At 54.5% G+C, this 15341-nt stretch overlaps 7 protein-coding genes across 7 annotated transcripts; 4 read left to right on the forward strand and 3 right to left on the reverse strand.

Annotated features, from left to right (window-relative positions):
- Window positions 1–163: 163 nt before the first annotated feature.
- On the forward strand, window positions 164–2300 carry CAP10 (capsule-associated protein CAP1; the record flags this gene model as incomplete). The annotated part of the gene is made up of 5 exons (XM_028624935.1): window positions 164–896; window positions 938–1493; window positions 1538–1829; window positions 1876–1947; window positions 1998–2300. The coding sequence occupies 5 exons, from the start codon at window positions 164–166 to the stop codon at window positions 2298–2300; spliced, it is 1956 nt and encodes a 651-aa protein (XP_028475103.1).
- A 355-nt stretch (window positions 2301–2655) lies between these two features.
- On the forward strand, window positions 2656–4471 carry SEN54 (tRNA-splicing endonuclease subunit sen54; the record flags this gene model as incomplete). Its single annotated transcript, XM_028624936.1, has 6 exons — window positions 2656–2819; window positions 2873–3061; window positions 3116–3473; window positions 3525–3731; window positions 4051–4082; window positions 4129–4471. 6 exons carry the CDS (start codon window positions 2656–2658, stop codon window positions 4469–4471), a joined length of 1293 nt encoding a protein of 430 aa, XP_028475104.1.
- Window positions 4472–4536: 65 nt separating this feature from the next.
- POL3 (DNA-directed DNA polymerase delta) lies at window positions 4537–8574 on the reverse strand (the record flags this gene model as incomplete). The annotated part of the gene is made up of 21 exons (XM_028624937.1): window positions 4537–4653; window positions 4698–4778; window positions 4823–4878; window positions 4916–5035; window positions 5077–5283; window positions 5323–5382; window positions 5430–5515; window positions 5565–5659; window positions 5696–5859; window positions 5898–6133; window positions 6183–6327; window positions 6374–6767; window positions 6809–7074; window positions 7114–7356; window positions 7398–7558; window positions 7597–7694; window positions 7731–7790; window positions 7927–8031; window positions 8070–8257; window positions 8320–8391; window positions 8454–8574. The coding sequence occupies 21 exons, from the start codon at window positions 8572–8574 to the stop codon at window positions 4537–4539; spliced, it is 3075 nt and encodes a 1024-aa protein (XP_028475105.1).
- Window positions 8575–9229: 655 nt separating this feature from the next.
- Window positions 9230–10375, forward strand: EHS24_009668 (uncharacterized protein; the record flags this gene model as incomplete). The annotated part of the gene is made up of 10 exons (XM_028624938.1): window positions 9230–9335; window positions 9385–9426; window positions 9474–9538; window positions 9597–9665; window positions 9703–9793; window positions 9835–9941; window positions 9984–10075; window positions 10133–10135; window positions 10182–10209; window positions 10256–10375. 10 exons carry the CDS (start codon window positions 9230–9232, stop codon window positions 10373–10375), a joined length of 723 nt encoding a protein of 240 aa, XP_028475106.1.
- A 54-nt stretch (window positions 10376–10429) lies between these two features.
- Window positions 10430–11184, forward strand: EHS24_009669 (uncharacterized protein; the record flags this gene model as incomplete). Its single annotated transcript, XM_028624939.1, has 6 exons — window positions 10430–10499; window positions 10539–10645; window positions 10688–10817; window positions 10854–10925; window positions 10966–11040; window positions 11117–11184. 6 exons carry the CDS (start codon window positions 10430–10432, stop codon window positions 11182–11184), a joined length of 522 nt encoding a protein of 173 aa, XP_028475107.1.
- A 266-nt stretch (window positions 11185–11450) lies between these two features.
- Window positions 11451–12941, reverse strand: EHS24_009670 (uncharacterized protein; the record flags this gene model as incomplete). Its single annotated transcript, XM_028624940.1, has 12 exons — window positions 11451–11631; window positions 11679–11845; window positions 11889–12023; window positions 12077–12119; window positions 12170–12182; window positions 12223–12310; window positions 12360–12392; window positions 12437–12453; window positions 12493–12502; window positions 12545–12555; window positions 12593–12625; window positions 12803–12941. The coding sequence occupies 12 exons, from the start codon at window positions 12939–12941 to the stop codon at window positions 11451–11453; spliced, it is 870 nt and encodes a 289-aa protein (XP_028475108.1).
- A 283-nt stretch (window positions 12942–13224) lies between these two features.
- On the reverse strand, window positions 13225–15110 carry EHS24_009671 (uncharacterized protein; the record flags this gene model as incomplete). Its single annotated transcript, XM_028624941.1, has 6 exons — window positions 13225–13386; window positions 13436–13619; window positions 13666–14189; window positions 14228–14537; window positions 14582–14871; window positions 14919–15110. 6 exons carry the CDS (start codon window positions 15108–15110, stop codon window positions 13225–13227), a joined length of 1662 nt encoding a protein of 553 aa, XP_028475109.1.
- Window positions 15111–15341: the final 231 nt, after the last annotated feature.

Raw genomic sequence — 15341 nt, forward strand, 5'->3', positions numbered from 1 at the left:
CCACGCCTCCACCCATTCAACGCCACGCTCTCGCTGCTCTGCCTGCCAGGTGCACATCCAGGATCCAGGGCGCGCCCTGGCACGCGCTTGCTGGCCGCATCGAGAATCTCCCCCCATCTTAACGTTACACTCGTCCTCCTCTTCGCTTCTCAACACCCAAACCATGGCACGACCTCACAAGGCCATCGCGGCCTTTAACAACCTCTCACCTAGAGGGCGTCTCGGCGCCATCGCCGGTGTCTTCATCACCCTCATCTTCTTCGTCAACATCCTCTTCCCGTCTTCAAACTCGCTCTTCTCCAGCGGGCAGCGATGGACCACCGCATCGTCGTCTATACTGCGCTCCAAGTTCTTGCGCGCAAAGGCCAAGGCTCCCCGTCGTCCTATCCACCACCCTATCCCCAAGCTCATGGCCGACGCGCATGAGGCTTTTGACAAGAAGCTCAAGGGCCAGTCCAAGTCGCTTTCCGAGGCCGCGGCCGAGTACCGTCGTCGCTACAAGCGCGACCCGCCCAAGGGCTTTGACCTGTGGTACGAGTTTGCGGCCAAGCACCAGCACGTCATGGTCGACGAATATGATCAACTGTTTCGAGACCTTGAGCCTTTCTGGCAGCTCACTGGCCCCGAGCTCCGTCTCCGTTGCATCGACGTTGGTTATCTTCCGTCGGTGGACCTTGTTCGCATCGAAAATGGAACGACCAAGACCATAGACTTTAGCAAGAAGGGATTTGAGGACAGTGAAGTCGGTGCTCGTGCCAAGGGCTTCCGTGTCATGCTGGAGAAGTTTCAGCACAATCTCCCGAACATGGACTTCCCCATCAACGAGAAGGCTGAAGGCCGCATTTTGGTCCCATGGGAGGAGAAGCTCTACCAGAACCTCACAGCCGACTCGAGCAGTGAGGACCAAAGAGTTATTTATCTTGCTGACCGCCTACAGAGGGAATCAATCACGTCCTTGGTGGCGAATTCATTCCCGACTGGCGCGGTGACGGAAATGTCTGGGAGGCCTACCGTCGCACCTGCGACCCGTCGTCTCAAGCCCGTCGACTGTTTGGATCTCTGCGCGCCCAGCTGAAGGAGGGCCAGGTCCCTATTTCGCGCCTGGCCAAGGCTGGTATCACCACTGACTTTGTGGACGAAGACTTCAAGTTTTCGGAGGACGTGGACGACAAGTACGACTTTTGCGCTCACCCTTGGGCACACTACAACCAGGGCCACTTCTTCTCGGATTGGCGTACCATCCATGCCCTGTACCCGATGTTCTCGCCAGCAAAGGGTGCGGGTTACTCGGACATTCTAATCCCCAGCCACTACTACTTCTCGTCTACCAAACGCTACACTTATGGCTGGGACCCAGTCAACCTGATCATCAAGGACGAGGATGACATGGAGACCCCATGGGAGGAGAAGTCGGACGACGTGTTCTGGCGCGGTGCCACGACTGGTGGTGGATCTACCCCTGCTGGCTTCCTTGCCCAGTACCAGCGCCACAGGTGATTACAGCAGCGCAATATTTCTTGCTGACTTGCAATCACAGGTTTATCCGCATGACTTCAGACGACTCAAAGATTAACAAGACGGTTGTTTTTGCCGACCCGCCTGGTACCAACAACTTTATTTCTGCGCCTGTGCCGGTTGACGAGCTCAACGCTGAAACCATGGATGTCGCCTTCACCAAGGCCGTTGGCTGCACGCAGTACCCAGGCGGCTGTGATGGTATGCGCAAGGACCACCGCTTTGCGGACGCCGTGCCTCTTGGCGAGAATTGGCGCCACAAGTACTTGATCGACCTCGACGGTATGGGTTACTCTGCCCGTCTTTTTGCTCTTGTTAGTGTTGTTGTCACCAGTTGCTCCTATGCTCATGCTTCAATAGCTCAAGTCGGAAAGCGCGGTCCTCAAGTCAACGGTATACACTGAGTTCATGTCGGAATGGATCCAGCCTTGGGTAAGCGGCCGCCGCACAGTCGTACGTCTGGACGTCGCTAATGAAAACAGCTGCACTACATTCCCGTATCGCAGCTGTATAGTGAGATTTACAACATCCACGCGTACTTTTCAGGACCTTCACCATCGATGCTCAAGGCTGCCAACGTAACACGCGACCAGTTCCAGTCGTCTGGCTTGAACACACGCAAGTTGGACGGCGACGCTGAGCTCAGGAAGATCGCAACTGCGGGTCGCGAATGGATGTTCACCATTGGCCGCAAGATTGACATGGAGATTTATGTCTACAGGCTCTGTATCGAGTGGGCGCGCCTCAACTCGGATGACCGCGACGCGATGAGCTACAAGGGCTAAATATTCATCGTTGATAGCCTATCTTAGTTGACCTACACATAGACCATTCTCGGTTGGGGCACTGGCCATGTACGAGTTGTGCGAGCGTTTGTGTTGAGAAGCTGATGGCTAATAGTCACCGTGACGTGCAGACCATACCAATATATCGTTACCGTTACGCTCGATGTATCACGGGCATACTGCAACGGCGATGAACTGATGAACGAAGGAAGCACGTGGCAGTCACGTGTCTGCACCACCGACAAATGCGGGACCCCGCACAGGCACATCCAATCCATCGTTTTTGCCGTCCGTCTGCTGCAGCTTTAGTTTCCACTTACTCCGCTTACTTTGGCCACCAACCACATCGAAGTCCATGGCCACTTCCGCTGGCCCCCAAGCTGCCAAGATGGCAGACCCAGTCTATATTACCACTGGTGCCGGTCCTACCTCCGGAAAGCCTTCTGCTTCGCCCAATAACCAAGAAGAAGATGAGGACGAAGAACACATGGATGTCGCCTTTATCCAGGGGTTTGCAGAGTGAGTTCAGACATGTCTACGTGCGATATCACAAGCTGACAGCGTGCCTGTAGCAAGATTCAGCGCATCCCAGTAGAGCTCCTTGATGGCGTTGAAAGGTCGCGGCCAAAGATCATCATTCCCAAGCGGGGCGAAAAGGACTTCGAGCCGCTGCAAGAGACGGTCAACCTGCAGGAAATGATGCTCCAGAAGAGCAGGCAGGCTCTTTTTGATGCGCTGGAAGGTGTTCGTGGTGTATCTGGGTGAGTAAGCGTTTTTACGTTTCAGAGGGGGGCAGAAGTTGACGACCGTTGCAGCAAGGCTCTGTCGCATGCCGTCGTCACTCCATCATCGCCTTATCCTCAGCTATTGGTTTCACGAGGACATGTCCTCGACTCCCTTGGCATTACTGTCCGTCGCACCCCTCCGTTTGGGTCTTCAATAAAGCCAGTATCGCGCGTCGAGTTGCTCCCCGAGGAGGTCCTGTACTTGGTGGAACGTGGTACACTTCAGCTGTGGAACGGTTGCGACCCGCAGACTGAAGACGAAGTTGCTGCTGGAGTTGGGGCCTGGTGTGACGAGGAGTTTGGAGTGAAGGGGGCAGTGGAGATGAGTGTTCTTGAGGCGTTCGGCGCATTCATGGGCCAAGATGGCCTGACATGGCAGCGCTATCAGGTGAGTCAAGAATCTGTTCGATGGATAACGAGTCACTGACATCGATACCAGGCGTACGCCTACCTGAAACGATTGGGCTACACCGTCCAACGTACACGCCAGTTTATTCCTCAGCACTTCCTTGCCACTACCTCTCCCCAAGCACCGGCTCCCAGAGTCGACCTTTTGGCAGTCTTCCGCCAGCTGCCACAGCAGGTGCTGCAGGTGTTGAGGCAAGCTTGGACGACCGTGACCGACGTAGTGTTCAGCCTTGGCTCTGTGGGTCTAGGCGTGCTCTCATCGAACGGCCCTTTCGTGGGTACGACTATCCAGCGCTGGAGCGGAAAGACATACTGTGAGACTATACAACGTGTATTTGGGTTTGATGCTGAACTGCCCAGCTTCTCTGTTTGCTCACCTTCGGTTCGTGCCCTGCGGTCACGACAACCCAATTCCTGTTGTAGCCCCGAGGAGCTCTACATCGATTTACGCGCCCCTGGAACAAAATCCCTACATTCCTTTCTTCCATGTGTGGAAACCCGTCACCCAGTGGAGCAAAGCTAAATGGGACCGTGGCAGTCCTGATGGGCTGACTCAGCAAAAGCCAGATTATGTCGTGGCAGTTGTCGAGTGGGTTGCCTTCTAGCTAGCTGTCGACAGCCGCTGACGCTTGCAGGTCTCGAAACACTGCCATGCCGACGTTGACGCAATTGGATGAGGTGTTCCGCATGCTCCCAGACGAGCCTAGGGGACCTACTCGGCGTGTCGGCCCACAGTACGAGCAGAAGCGCCGCAATGTTCGCCCGAAGACTGCTGTCGAGAACAGCTCTTCGGGGGCCTTCAAATGGCTTCCGTCGTGGCTGCTTCGTGCCAAGCCTGCAGCCCCCACTCCCAGCGGCAATGCCCTCAACTCGCTCAGAAATGGAGACCGCGCCCTCATTGTGGCCGTTAATGATTCTGGGAACACTGGGTGGGTGCGGTTTGGCCGCACTGGCTTTGAGAATTGGGCCATGATGTAGAGACTCTGCATGCATATGAAGTATGTACATTCATCACCTGGCGACTTGCCGGAATCAATGGGAAACTACCAAACAAGTTCACCGTTGAATCGGTCGAGTTGAGCGACTGCCGCAGTGACCTCCTTCTGTCTGGCGGTGCGGCGATAGAAGATGGGACAATCAGCAGAGGTGCAAATGACGTCCTGGACGCGTCAGCACTGCCTATGATGTCCTAAATAAAACCCACTTGGTGCAGAGAGCCCTGGCAACGTTGACACTGGGTCCATAGACGAGCAAAGTCAATCTGGAGTTGCGAAGTAGTGGTGACCTGAGGGTAATGTTAGTAGAATTTCGCACTCATCAGCCACTCACCTGCTTCTGATACAGTTCGGGCAGTTTAGGACGGCAGTTGACGCAAACTGCACTCTCTGATACAGTTAGCGGGTGTACGGCCGCACAACCAACCTTTCGAGCTCTTCAACGGGGTTCGGCAACCGATGCAGGTGGCAGTCTTCACCGCAAACCTCATGAGACCGCCGATGGTTGGCGTCGCAATCTGGATACTACGAGTGTGCTCGCCGGCGACTGTGATGGCAGTCAGCAGTGATATTTAAGGGCATACTAACGAAGGCTGCCAGCCCTCTCGCCGAGAATTGGCTCGAAAATGCGCATCAAGGGCTTCGACAACTGATTTTCCAGATAGTACCGAGTGTCAATCGGGACATTGTGCTCGAGCACGTAGAGGGGGTCTTCCGACTTTTCGTACGCGGCAGCACCCTTGATGCCCTTGACAATAACGTAGGCAACACGGTCACCAAGTGAAGGTGCGGAACCTCGCAGGATCAGCGTTAGGTTCCATTCATACGACCCACCTGCATCACGCTTCTTCATCCTCTCAGCCAGCTCAACATGCGCCTGTTTGCCCGCATAGTCTGGCAGAAAGGTCAGCGTCTGGCCACCTTCACATGTCCTGGCCTACCCGTTTTAGCCAATGCCTTTGTGATGACGAGCTGCGACATGTCGATCTTGTTTTGAAGGAGATCGGCTATGGTGTGCTTTACGTAGCTAGAGGACACGGTTAGCATCGGATGCCCCAGGATGTTAATCAACATACTCCTCGGCACCCTTCACGTCGCGATCGATAAGCATCTTGAAGAGACATGTCTCGATCATGGTAGAAACCAAGCGGCAGTTGTCACGTCGCACCGTCTGCCGTTAGCTCGGAAGACTTGCGGTAGTGCTCACCTCGATACCCTTGGTGTCCATTTTGTCGTATTTATCGGGCTTTGTCCAATACAGTCCAGCGTAACGCTTCTTGCTGATGAGGAGGTAGGGGAAGTACACCTTTTCGAATTCCAGTTTGATGGGCTTCTTGAACTTGGCGGACACCAGTTCAGCTGCCTCTGCACCTGTGAGTGTCAGCACATGCATAAGCGCACTCACTCACCGAGCCTCATGGCCATCGGTAGGTCTGGGCAGCCGAATTTAACCATCACCGAATCCGTGTCACCATAGATAACCTTGGCGTCATGCTCGTAGCCGTTTTGGATCGAATATTCAGTCTCGACCTCCTGCTTGGTAAACTCAATCATTTGACGGCCGTATGCAGTGACGGAGGTCGAAATGGCGAGACATGGCAACTTGCCGACAGTGGCACCCGTGAAGCCGTAAACGGAGTTGGCACTGATCTGGTCTGGTTAGTTGTGCGATGCATCTTCGACGTGCCTTCAACGCCAGTTGGCGACCATCCAGAACGGCGCGCTTGAACGGGTCCTTTTCGACTTTCAAGTCGGCCTTGGCACGTTTACGAGCAGCAAGAAGGTTCTCAAGAACATGAGGCAGCAGACCCTTTCGGCGACTTGCCATGACAAAGAAATCTGTAAAGAGTGAGCTGGAGCACGCAAACAATGCGGTTCGGCTCACCGTTGTTGGGTGTCTGGACGTAGTCGACGCCTTCAACCAACTTGAGGCGCTCAATGGTGGCTTTGTCGAGGAGGGTGGTATAGCACAGGTTGTGAGCCATCATGATGGAAGGATAAAGTGAGGCGAAATCAAGAGTGGCAATCGGCGTGTCGTAATAGCCCTTGCTCGGCTCAATGACGGTTGCACCTTCGTACTGCTCATCGGTGCCTTCGCTGCGCATGGCGGGGATAATGTAACCGGTGTCACCTGCACTTCGATAAAGCTGGGAGATAACACGAATTTGCTGTCCACGTGTAAGGACGTCGTTGAAAGGGATTCCCGTCACCCTTGCCAATTCAGTGTAGTTGATGAGGCACATCAGCCTGTCGAGGAGCCTTTGTGGCAGGTATGCGTCCTGAAGTACATTAGCGACAAAATGTCGAACACCCAACCCACCTTCAAGCAGTACACGGCCAGACGGCGACGCGAATCAGCAGTGCCATTTTGGAGCTCCGTAATGATGGAGTGGTGTACGTCTTCCTTTTGTTCGCCTAGAAATTGGGCACACACGGCATTGAGAGTGTAGCTTCGCAGCTTGTAATCGCGCTGGATGACTTGGAGAATGTCCATCTGAAGACGACCATCGATGTTGACGGCCTTGGAGTCCCTCTGGCCAAATGCCTTTGACGAGAAATGCGTGTCCCTCACTTCGGACCGAGTGCCTAAGATGGGTCAGATTTCACTGTTACAATGACACGTACCCAGAATCCTTCCAAGGTAAGCAAAGTTTGGGATCTTGAGAGCCTTGGCGCGATCGATAAGGTATGGCAAATCAAAGTTCACAATATTGTACCCAATGATGAGGTCGGGGTCAACCTTTTCGACGAACTTTTGCCACTCAAGGAGGAGGTCACGCTCGTCCTTGAATTCCAGGACTTGAGAGCCAACAATGTGTGCGCATGTGTTGAGTGTAAACACATTGCGAATGAAAGGCTTGGTTTCACCTGGATATGGTCAGGCAGTGTCACTGCGGGACATGACTTACCGTGACGAGTGACCATCGAGGCAATCTGAATGACTGGGTCGACATTTGCCTCGGGGAAAATGCCTTTGCGGCCAGCACACTCAATATCAAAACTCAAGACACGCAATGGCGCAATGGGGAGCCAGTCACCCTCCGGAGCATGGGAGACGAGGTCCTTGTAGCTGCGGGATGTTAGATGTGAAAGTTGAGTTGGGCTTACTTGAGCGAGAATTCCAGTTGGCAGTGAGACCTCTTGTCAGAACTCTTGAGCAACTCATACTTTCCAGCGGGCGCCTCTACCCAGTTCATGCCGACAAGCTTGCAAGGTTAACACAGTTCATGGTTTCAGCTCACCTTGGTATCGACCATGAAACGTAGAGGATATGCAATGTTGCTCTCGTAGGTCATGACCTCCTGCGGAAAGAGGCCATTGAAATCAATTTGGCCACGTTCAAAGAGGCGTGAACAGCCGTCAGCTTGGGCAGAAAACAGACAGCGCAAAATGAGACTCATCTTTGACCTTCGGGATGCCTTTTGGCTCGGCACAAACAATCTTGATGAAGGGGACCACCTCCTCACCGCGGTAACCCCAAAGGGATTTGCGGTTGACTATGAGACAGCGCACCACGGCATGGTCGTTTGCCTGTACAGAGGACTGGATGGTTAGCACACAGGAGCAGATATGTGTCTCACATTGATTTTGTCCTTGAAGGCCTCCAAGTCATCTTCGAGGAAGCCGCTGGGTGCCGCAACGTAGAAGTATGGACGGAACCCCCAGATGTGAGCCAGAACAGAGTTTCCCTTAGAGGTAACTCCAAACAGCCTCAGCGTAGTGCCATGCTTGTGGTGCGTGGACTCTGTAACATCCGTTTGTTGGAACACTGGGCGTGTGTCAGTGCACATTCTACAGCGTTTGCCGACTTGAAGGGGAGTAGTGACTAACCGATAGTATCCACAGATGGGTTTATACGTGGTGGAGAAGGACGCGGCCATGCTGCAGAGTTCTCTATGGATTCTATGCAGCGTGTCAGCGAGTTCACGACGCACAGGCTGGGCAAATTGGCTGTTGGAGCTCACCACCATTGTTGTCTTCCTCAGCCTCAAGCTGCTCCAGTACATCGGTAAAACTCTGCTGTTCTGAAGGTCGGGGCTGCCCATTCTGCTCTAGCCTTCTCTTCTTCGAGCTTGGTTCGGTCATGTCGATAGTTGACTGGCCGTGGGAAGGGTGTCTTTGGCGTGAGTGGATGATGATAAAACAATGGCTGGGTGATCAAGGCGAGGGCACACTTCGTCACGTACCGTCAACCTCCACCTTCGCGTGTATTACGTAACAAGTGCGCTCGACACGAAAACTGGCAGCCACAGGCGGAGGGTCGAAGTTCTGCTAGTTCTGGCGACTGGCTGCGCCAGTCCGTATGACCGTATGACTAGCGAAGACGCGCTGCGACGTGAAATGTGCAGTGCGGTTCGTGCACTACATAAGCAAGTATTTGACTCTGTGCGTGCCAATTCGCGAATTTGTTCAATCGACTGCAAATACAAACACGCCAGATGGCCAGTTACCAGACATTAATGGCTTCTTGTAATGGCTCATGGCTGTGCCTGACCACGGACCACGGTGTATGTACGGTGTGGCTGACAGGCGACCCGGCACGGCGCACACACCGGTGCCCGCACAACGAAACGCAACGCCGATACACCGGTACGCCGGTACGCCGGTTACGATGAACGGCACCATAGCCGGTCACCGGCCACCGGCCACGACACACACGGCCACTCTGATAGACCCATGTTCACTTTGCGCCAACCTTCACGTTCATACATCCCCTCTCTTACCCAACATCAACTGAACCATGCTTGCGAAGCTTGGACTGCAGCGCTGCGTCTCGCTCTCTTCCAGCCGTTCTGCGACTGCCGGACGTGCTGCCCGACTCTATGCCACGGCCAGCAGCTCGGGACGTAGGTACACAAATCACACGCAACTCAAAAGCTGATGAGATCCAAACAGCCGTCAGCTTTGGTTTAAACGAGGAACAGGAAGCTATCCGGGGTACGTAGTTGTGGCGCCTGTGGAGCAGGCTGACTGACTTGTCTTAGAGCTTGCTCAGTCCTTCTCACGCGACAAGATTGTTCCTGTTGCAGCCGAATATGACCGCACCATGGTGAGTGGTGATAGACTGACTGAGGAGCCTCGAAAGTTGTTTGGCAACTTACTCATAGGCTTACCCCTGGCCTCTTATTAAGGAGGCCCACTCCCTTGGCCTCCTCAACACTCACATCCCCGAGGCCGTAAGTCGTTGAACCATTATGTGCTCTAACGGCACAGTACGGTGGCCCCGAGCTGGGCCTTCTTGAGTGCGCGATGATCTCCGAATCGCTCGCCTTTGGATGTTCTGGAATTCAGACTGCTATGGAGGGTGCGTAACTGAAGGTCGTACTGTACTGTTCTGACCCAAAGCCAACGGCCTGGCGGAGGCGCCGCTTATTGTCGCCGCGTCCCACGAGATCAAGACGAAATACCTCGGCCGTATGACCGAGGAGCCGCTCGTGGCATCCTACGCTGTCGTAAGTCATGGCTTCCAGAACAGACGAGTTGACCTGCCATAGACCGAGCCCGGTGCAGGTTCGGACGTTGCTGGTGTCAAGACCAAGGCTGTCAAGACCGGCGACAAATGGGTCATTAACGGTACCAAGATGTGGTAAGTCATTACTTTGCGGCCCCCTCTGACCGTGGTCCCATGGCTAACACTCCTTAGGATGTACGTTAAATCAACCGCACTTTGAATACAAACTGACCCAACAAAGTACCAACTCAGGTCATGCCAACTGGTTTGTAAGTCAAGGTTGCCCCGCTGGGTTGCCACGCTCATATGTCGCAGTTCGTTCTCGCTGTCACCGACCCTGCGGCGGGTGTCAAGGGCATGACCGGATTTGTGGTGGATGCCGATACCGCCGGCATTGTCCTTGGCAAGAAGGAGATCAACATGGGCAAGCTTTGACCAATACGTTTCCCACTGCTAACATCGACAGGTCAGCGTGCCTCTGACACCCGTATGGTCACGTTCCAGGACGTCGTCGTCCCAGAGGAGAACGTGGTCGGTGCCGTTGGCGAGGGTTTCAAAGGTATTTCATAATATCTTTTGCCTCTATGCTGACGTCCAGTTGCCATGAAGGCGTTCGACATCACTCGCCCTTTGGTCGCTGCCGGAGCTGTTGGCGTTGCTCAGCGTGCTCTTGAGGAGGCCACCAAGTATGCCCAGGAGCGCAAGGTAACTACGACCTCACCATGGCGTAAATGCTGACTGGACAAGACCATGGGCACCAAGATCATCAACCACCAGGGTGTTGGTTTCATGCTTGCGGACATGGCGATCAATGCCGAGGCTGCTCGCGCTCTGGTCTGGCGCTCGGCGTGGGCCAAGGATGCAGGGCAGCGCAACAGTGTGTATTTTTGGCAAGCTGGGTACTAACCGCTAGCCTACCATGCGTCAATTGCGAAGTGCTTTGCCAGCAAGGCCGCCGTTGAGAATGCCAACCTCGGCGTGCAGGGTAAGTGACGTCCGCGATAACCTAGTTCTGACTTGCCCAGTCTTTGGCGGCATTGGCTTCAACACGGAAATGCCCATGGAGAAGCTGTACCGCGACGCCAAGATCTTTGAACTCTGTACGTCTGCACGGCGACATGTCTACTCGACTGGAGTCTCCGGTTTCCGTCCATCCACCTGCTAATCATTCCACAGACGAAGGCACCTCTCAGATCCAGCGTCTCATCATTTCACGTCACCTGCCTTCCATCTACCCCGCGTAGCTTGTTCACAACTTCATACATATTGGTAAGACGTATCACGTCTGTGCCTTCTTCCATGCCCAGTTGTGCCACGTCGGTAGAACCTGATTTGAGCTAGATTCTTGTTTTAGACTCACCATGTGGGCTCCTGGTTTGCCGATGTCCTCGATGTACCCTTTTACAAGTTCCTGGTAGTCTTCCTCACTGAGTTGACAGCCATCCACGATGAGAAGGCGAGCTGAATTGGGCAACTCCTTCGTGTCATGGACCATGGTACTCCTGTGGCATCAGCACTGCTCAATGGCGTATGCGACTTGCCCTGCCTTCTTCATAGCGGGCTCCTCAGACCACGGCCACATCGGAACATTGATTTGAACTTGGTGCGCGTTCTCCAGGGACGTAATATCGTTCATGTGCTCGATCACCTTTTGGCCAGCTGCATTTTCGAGACCCCTGCTTTGCGTAGCTCTTGTGTGTGTCAGTGACCAAGCCATGGTGAGTGTGTCGTGTCTTACTGGGTGACAGCCTTGAGCATCTTGGTGTAGCCAGGGGCAATCCGCTGAGCTTCGTCCTCGCTTACCCCCACGATGGGCCATGGCAGGGTAATGTCGACCCAGAGCAGAAGGCCTCCGGGGCGAAGGATACGCGTTGCCTCTTTGATAACAAACGCCCAGTCACGAACCTGCATCGTCAGGATTGGGGCGGCCAGAGGTATGTGAACCCACCCCGAGCAGAAGGAAACGTCCATGGACAAAGTCAAAAGACTCGTCTGGGAAAGCCAAGCCTTTGGTGATGTCGTCTTTCACAAACTGGACATTGTCCGGAATGTCATCACGCTGAACTGGCACGAGGTCCACACCCTTCGCACGTCAGTCCAGGAGGTCGTCGGGAAGGCTTTGATTAGTATGCCTACGATCCATTCTGCCTTGGGAAACTCTTGAGCCATCTCGGTGATCCTGAGGGCACAGTGAGTGCAGGTACCGACGTTGTCTGGCGCATGCCATACCAAATTCCAGTTCCTGTTTGTGAGCGGGTTGTCTGTGAGCGAATACCGCTTACCAGTGCCAATGTCAATCGCGCGTTTGCCTTCACCCTGGTTGGGCAGAGCTTCCGCAACTGGAGCGACATAGTTCTTCTCGCCTTGAATCTGGGCCATGAGCGGTGCCTTCAAGACCAGTCCAATTCTAAGAACACACCGTCTTGATACCGTAGTGCTGATTGTCCAACCGCTGGAAAAGGTCAATGGGTATCTGGCGATGATGTGGAAGCTCACAGCCTGCTCGGCGTCGTCTGGGGCCACTTAGCTTTTAGCTCTGGCGTATCACGTACCGGCGGGAAGCTAGAGGATACTCAGCAAGGGGTTATCAGTGGAATCACGAACCGCATAGTCATCTATCGTCAGTTGGAAGAACAAAACTTGTATACGCACCATTGGCAGCCTGATAGATCCTACCGTCGTCCACTGCGGTCAGTTGTTGTTGACGCAGATGCATCTGCGCACCTCTGAATCTACAATGCTGGTCAGCATTTTGTTATCTGTCAGAGATCAGAGATCTCAGCGAACCCACACTCTGGCATCCAACGTGCTTGTCATCGAGAAGGTGGCTAGATTCAGTACGGAATCAAACGAGAGACGAACAGTAACTCGATGGACTGGGAGGGTATGCGACTGTCTCATTGTCATCCAACGCGTTGGGGCCGCTTGCGTAGTGAATGCCGTCGGCGTCGGCCAAAGCCGAGGGTACGTCTTTCGAGGGGGCGTGTGGATCAACTGTCATGGTTGTTGCGTTGTTGGATAACGAGGAGGAAAGAACAGATCTCAGTGGCCCAGTGGGGTGCTCTTTATGTCGTCTCTGGTGGCCCGCGGCCCGTGCGATCTGTGCACTGTGAGTGAGACATGGTTCTTTCTTGTGAAGGAGATAACCGGCCCGGGAACCGGCGTCCTGTGATCCTGTGAGGGTCGGTCGGTACCTTGTTCGGTCGTTATTGTGCCCCCCATTCAAGGCGTACAACCCGGGCACAGCAGCGTACGATATATCTCCACGATCCATGCATCTATGACTAATTGGCGTAATGCTTAAGACTCCAGAGCAGAACAGAACCCTTGGTGTTACCAATGGCCATGTAATCGCCACCTGACGAAAAGCCCGTGCAGCTAACGCGTCCAAGTGGAGTGGTGAGAGTGGGCCAGTTGGAGAACGCGGTGCCTGACGGGAGATGGTACTGACAGCGTTAACAGTGTCTTGCTAAACACCACCACCATGCTACTCACCAGCTTCAGCGCGTCCTTTTTGGCCGAGCTGGCCGAAACAAACAGCTCTCCGCCCGGGTGGAATGCCATGGACGTGATTGGTGTGGTCAAGTGCTCAAAGCTTTTGTGAGGCTCCACATCAGGCGCCGATGTGTTGGCCGAAGCCGACAGTCCAGCTGAGCGGTACAGGCTCACAATACCTGTGCTAGATCTGAAGAGTGTTAGCTAACGCATAGAAGCTATCAACCCACCCAATTGCCGTGTAGTCTCCATTCTGCCTCATCAAGAGACCTCCGAAGGCAGCGTCATCCTTCCACTGGCGGACAACCCTCCTCTCTCCGACATCCCACACTTCCACCTCACTACCATTCCGCCCGCCCAAAACGCTCAGCCGGGAGCCGTCCTCACTCCAGGCAAGGTCAGCCACAGAGCCGCCACGACCGCTGCGCAGTTCGCCAACCACCACGCCCGTGCTGCCTCCGTTTCCCCACTCAAGGACTGTGACACATCCTCTTCTGCCAGCCACGGCCAAGAGAGAGCCATCTGGTGAGAATTTGTGTCGGTCCAAAGACTGAGGACTCGTGGGGCTCGGCGCTGACCCGAACAAATTGCGGGGAGAGCGGACACAGACTTGAGCCGCGAGGTCATACGTGTAGTAGAAGGGACGAGAGCCCGTCAGGAGCAGCGAAGATCCCGAGGGGTGGAATGTCGAGCGCGTCAAGGGAAGCGATGGGATGTGAAGCGTCAACAGTGCCGAGTTGGTATGGCCATCAATCTGTCTCGTCAGTTACCTTAACGACTTGTATCACTCACGTTGAAGAAGCGAACCCTCCTGTCGCCACCGGCGACCGCCATGACCGACAACCTTGTAGAGGGGTGCCACGCGAAGTCGACAACACCTGACCCAGCGTTCGTCGCCTCTTTTGAACCAGTCGTGGGGTTCTGCTCATTGGCGTTGCGCAAGCGCTGGATATCGATAAATGTGGAGGGCAGCGGGGCGCGACCGTTGCTGTCCCCAGCTGACACGAAAGATGAAGTGGAAGAAAGGAGCTTTTGGATCGTGGGAATCCCCTTGCCGACACGGCGCGACGCCCATTGAGGCTTGGGATGTATACGCTCAAACCTAACAAAGTGAGTTACAGTCACAGAGAACACAGCAGCACGTACTGCTCGCGTAGTTTGCGGCTAAGGTCATTGCCACTGACTTGATCCTCCTCGCCACGACCACGCGCCAGTTTCCGAAGCCGCTTGTTGCTCTGAAGGGAGACAGAAACAGCATTATCGGCAGGGTCATGCCAGAGTGAACCTTGGCTTGTCGTCTCCTGCTCGTCCAGCTCCAATTCCTCGGGGAACTCGAGCGTGGGCTCCATTTCATCTTCCGAGATGTCGCTGCCAAAGTGGTTGAATGCGTTCTCATCGCCGGCTGCTCCTGCTGCAGGAATATCCACCGTAAAGAGCTGTGAAATGTTAGAGAACGTGTCTGTGCAGGACATGAAAGGCTCACCGCGTCGTCCTTTACCCATCCCAGGCCGGTTTCGCCCTCATCGTCCGAATTGTCATGAGCCGCAGTGAAGGTGGGTTGTTTCCGCGAGCCGAAGAGACGGGCTTCGAGGTCCCTTTCCTCATCCTCCTCGGTGCGGGCCATGGAAGGCACTCCAAGCCTCCTTTTCTTGGACTGGGACGCGCGTGACGGCATGGTCGATGGGTGTGTTGTGAGAAGTTGACCTCAAGCTTCTTCGTCTTGACCAAGCAGAAATCTCGAAATCTCGAAGCCATCACGTGACCTTGTGGGGACCCCGGGTACATACCTTTATTCAATACCCCCACTTTACATTAAACTGATTACGTAATGCATCTTGGAACGGAACTATAATGGGTTTTGCGTTTATTGGTCCACCGATCCACTGGCCCCTCACGACCTGCCGTC

Source organism: Apiotrichum porosum (assembly GCF_003942205.1).
Source record: "Apiotrichum porosum strain DSM 27194 chromosome Unknown scaffold_9, whole genome shotgun sequence".
Lineage (NCBI taxonomy): Eukaryota > Fungi > Basidiomycota > Tremellomycetes > Trichosporonales > Trichosporonaceae > Apiotrichum > Apiotrichum porosum.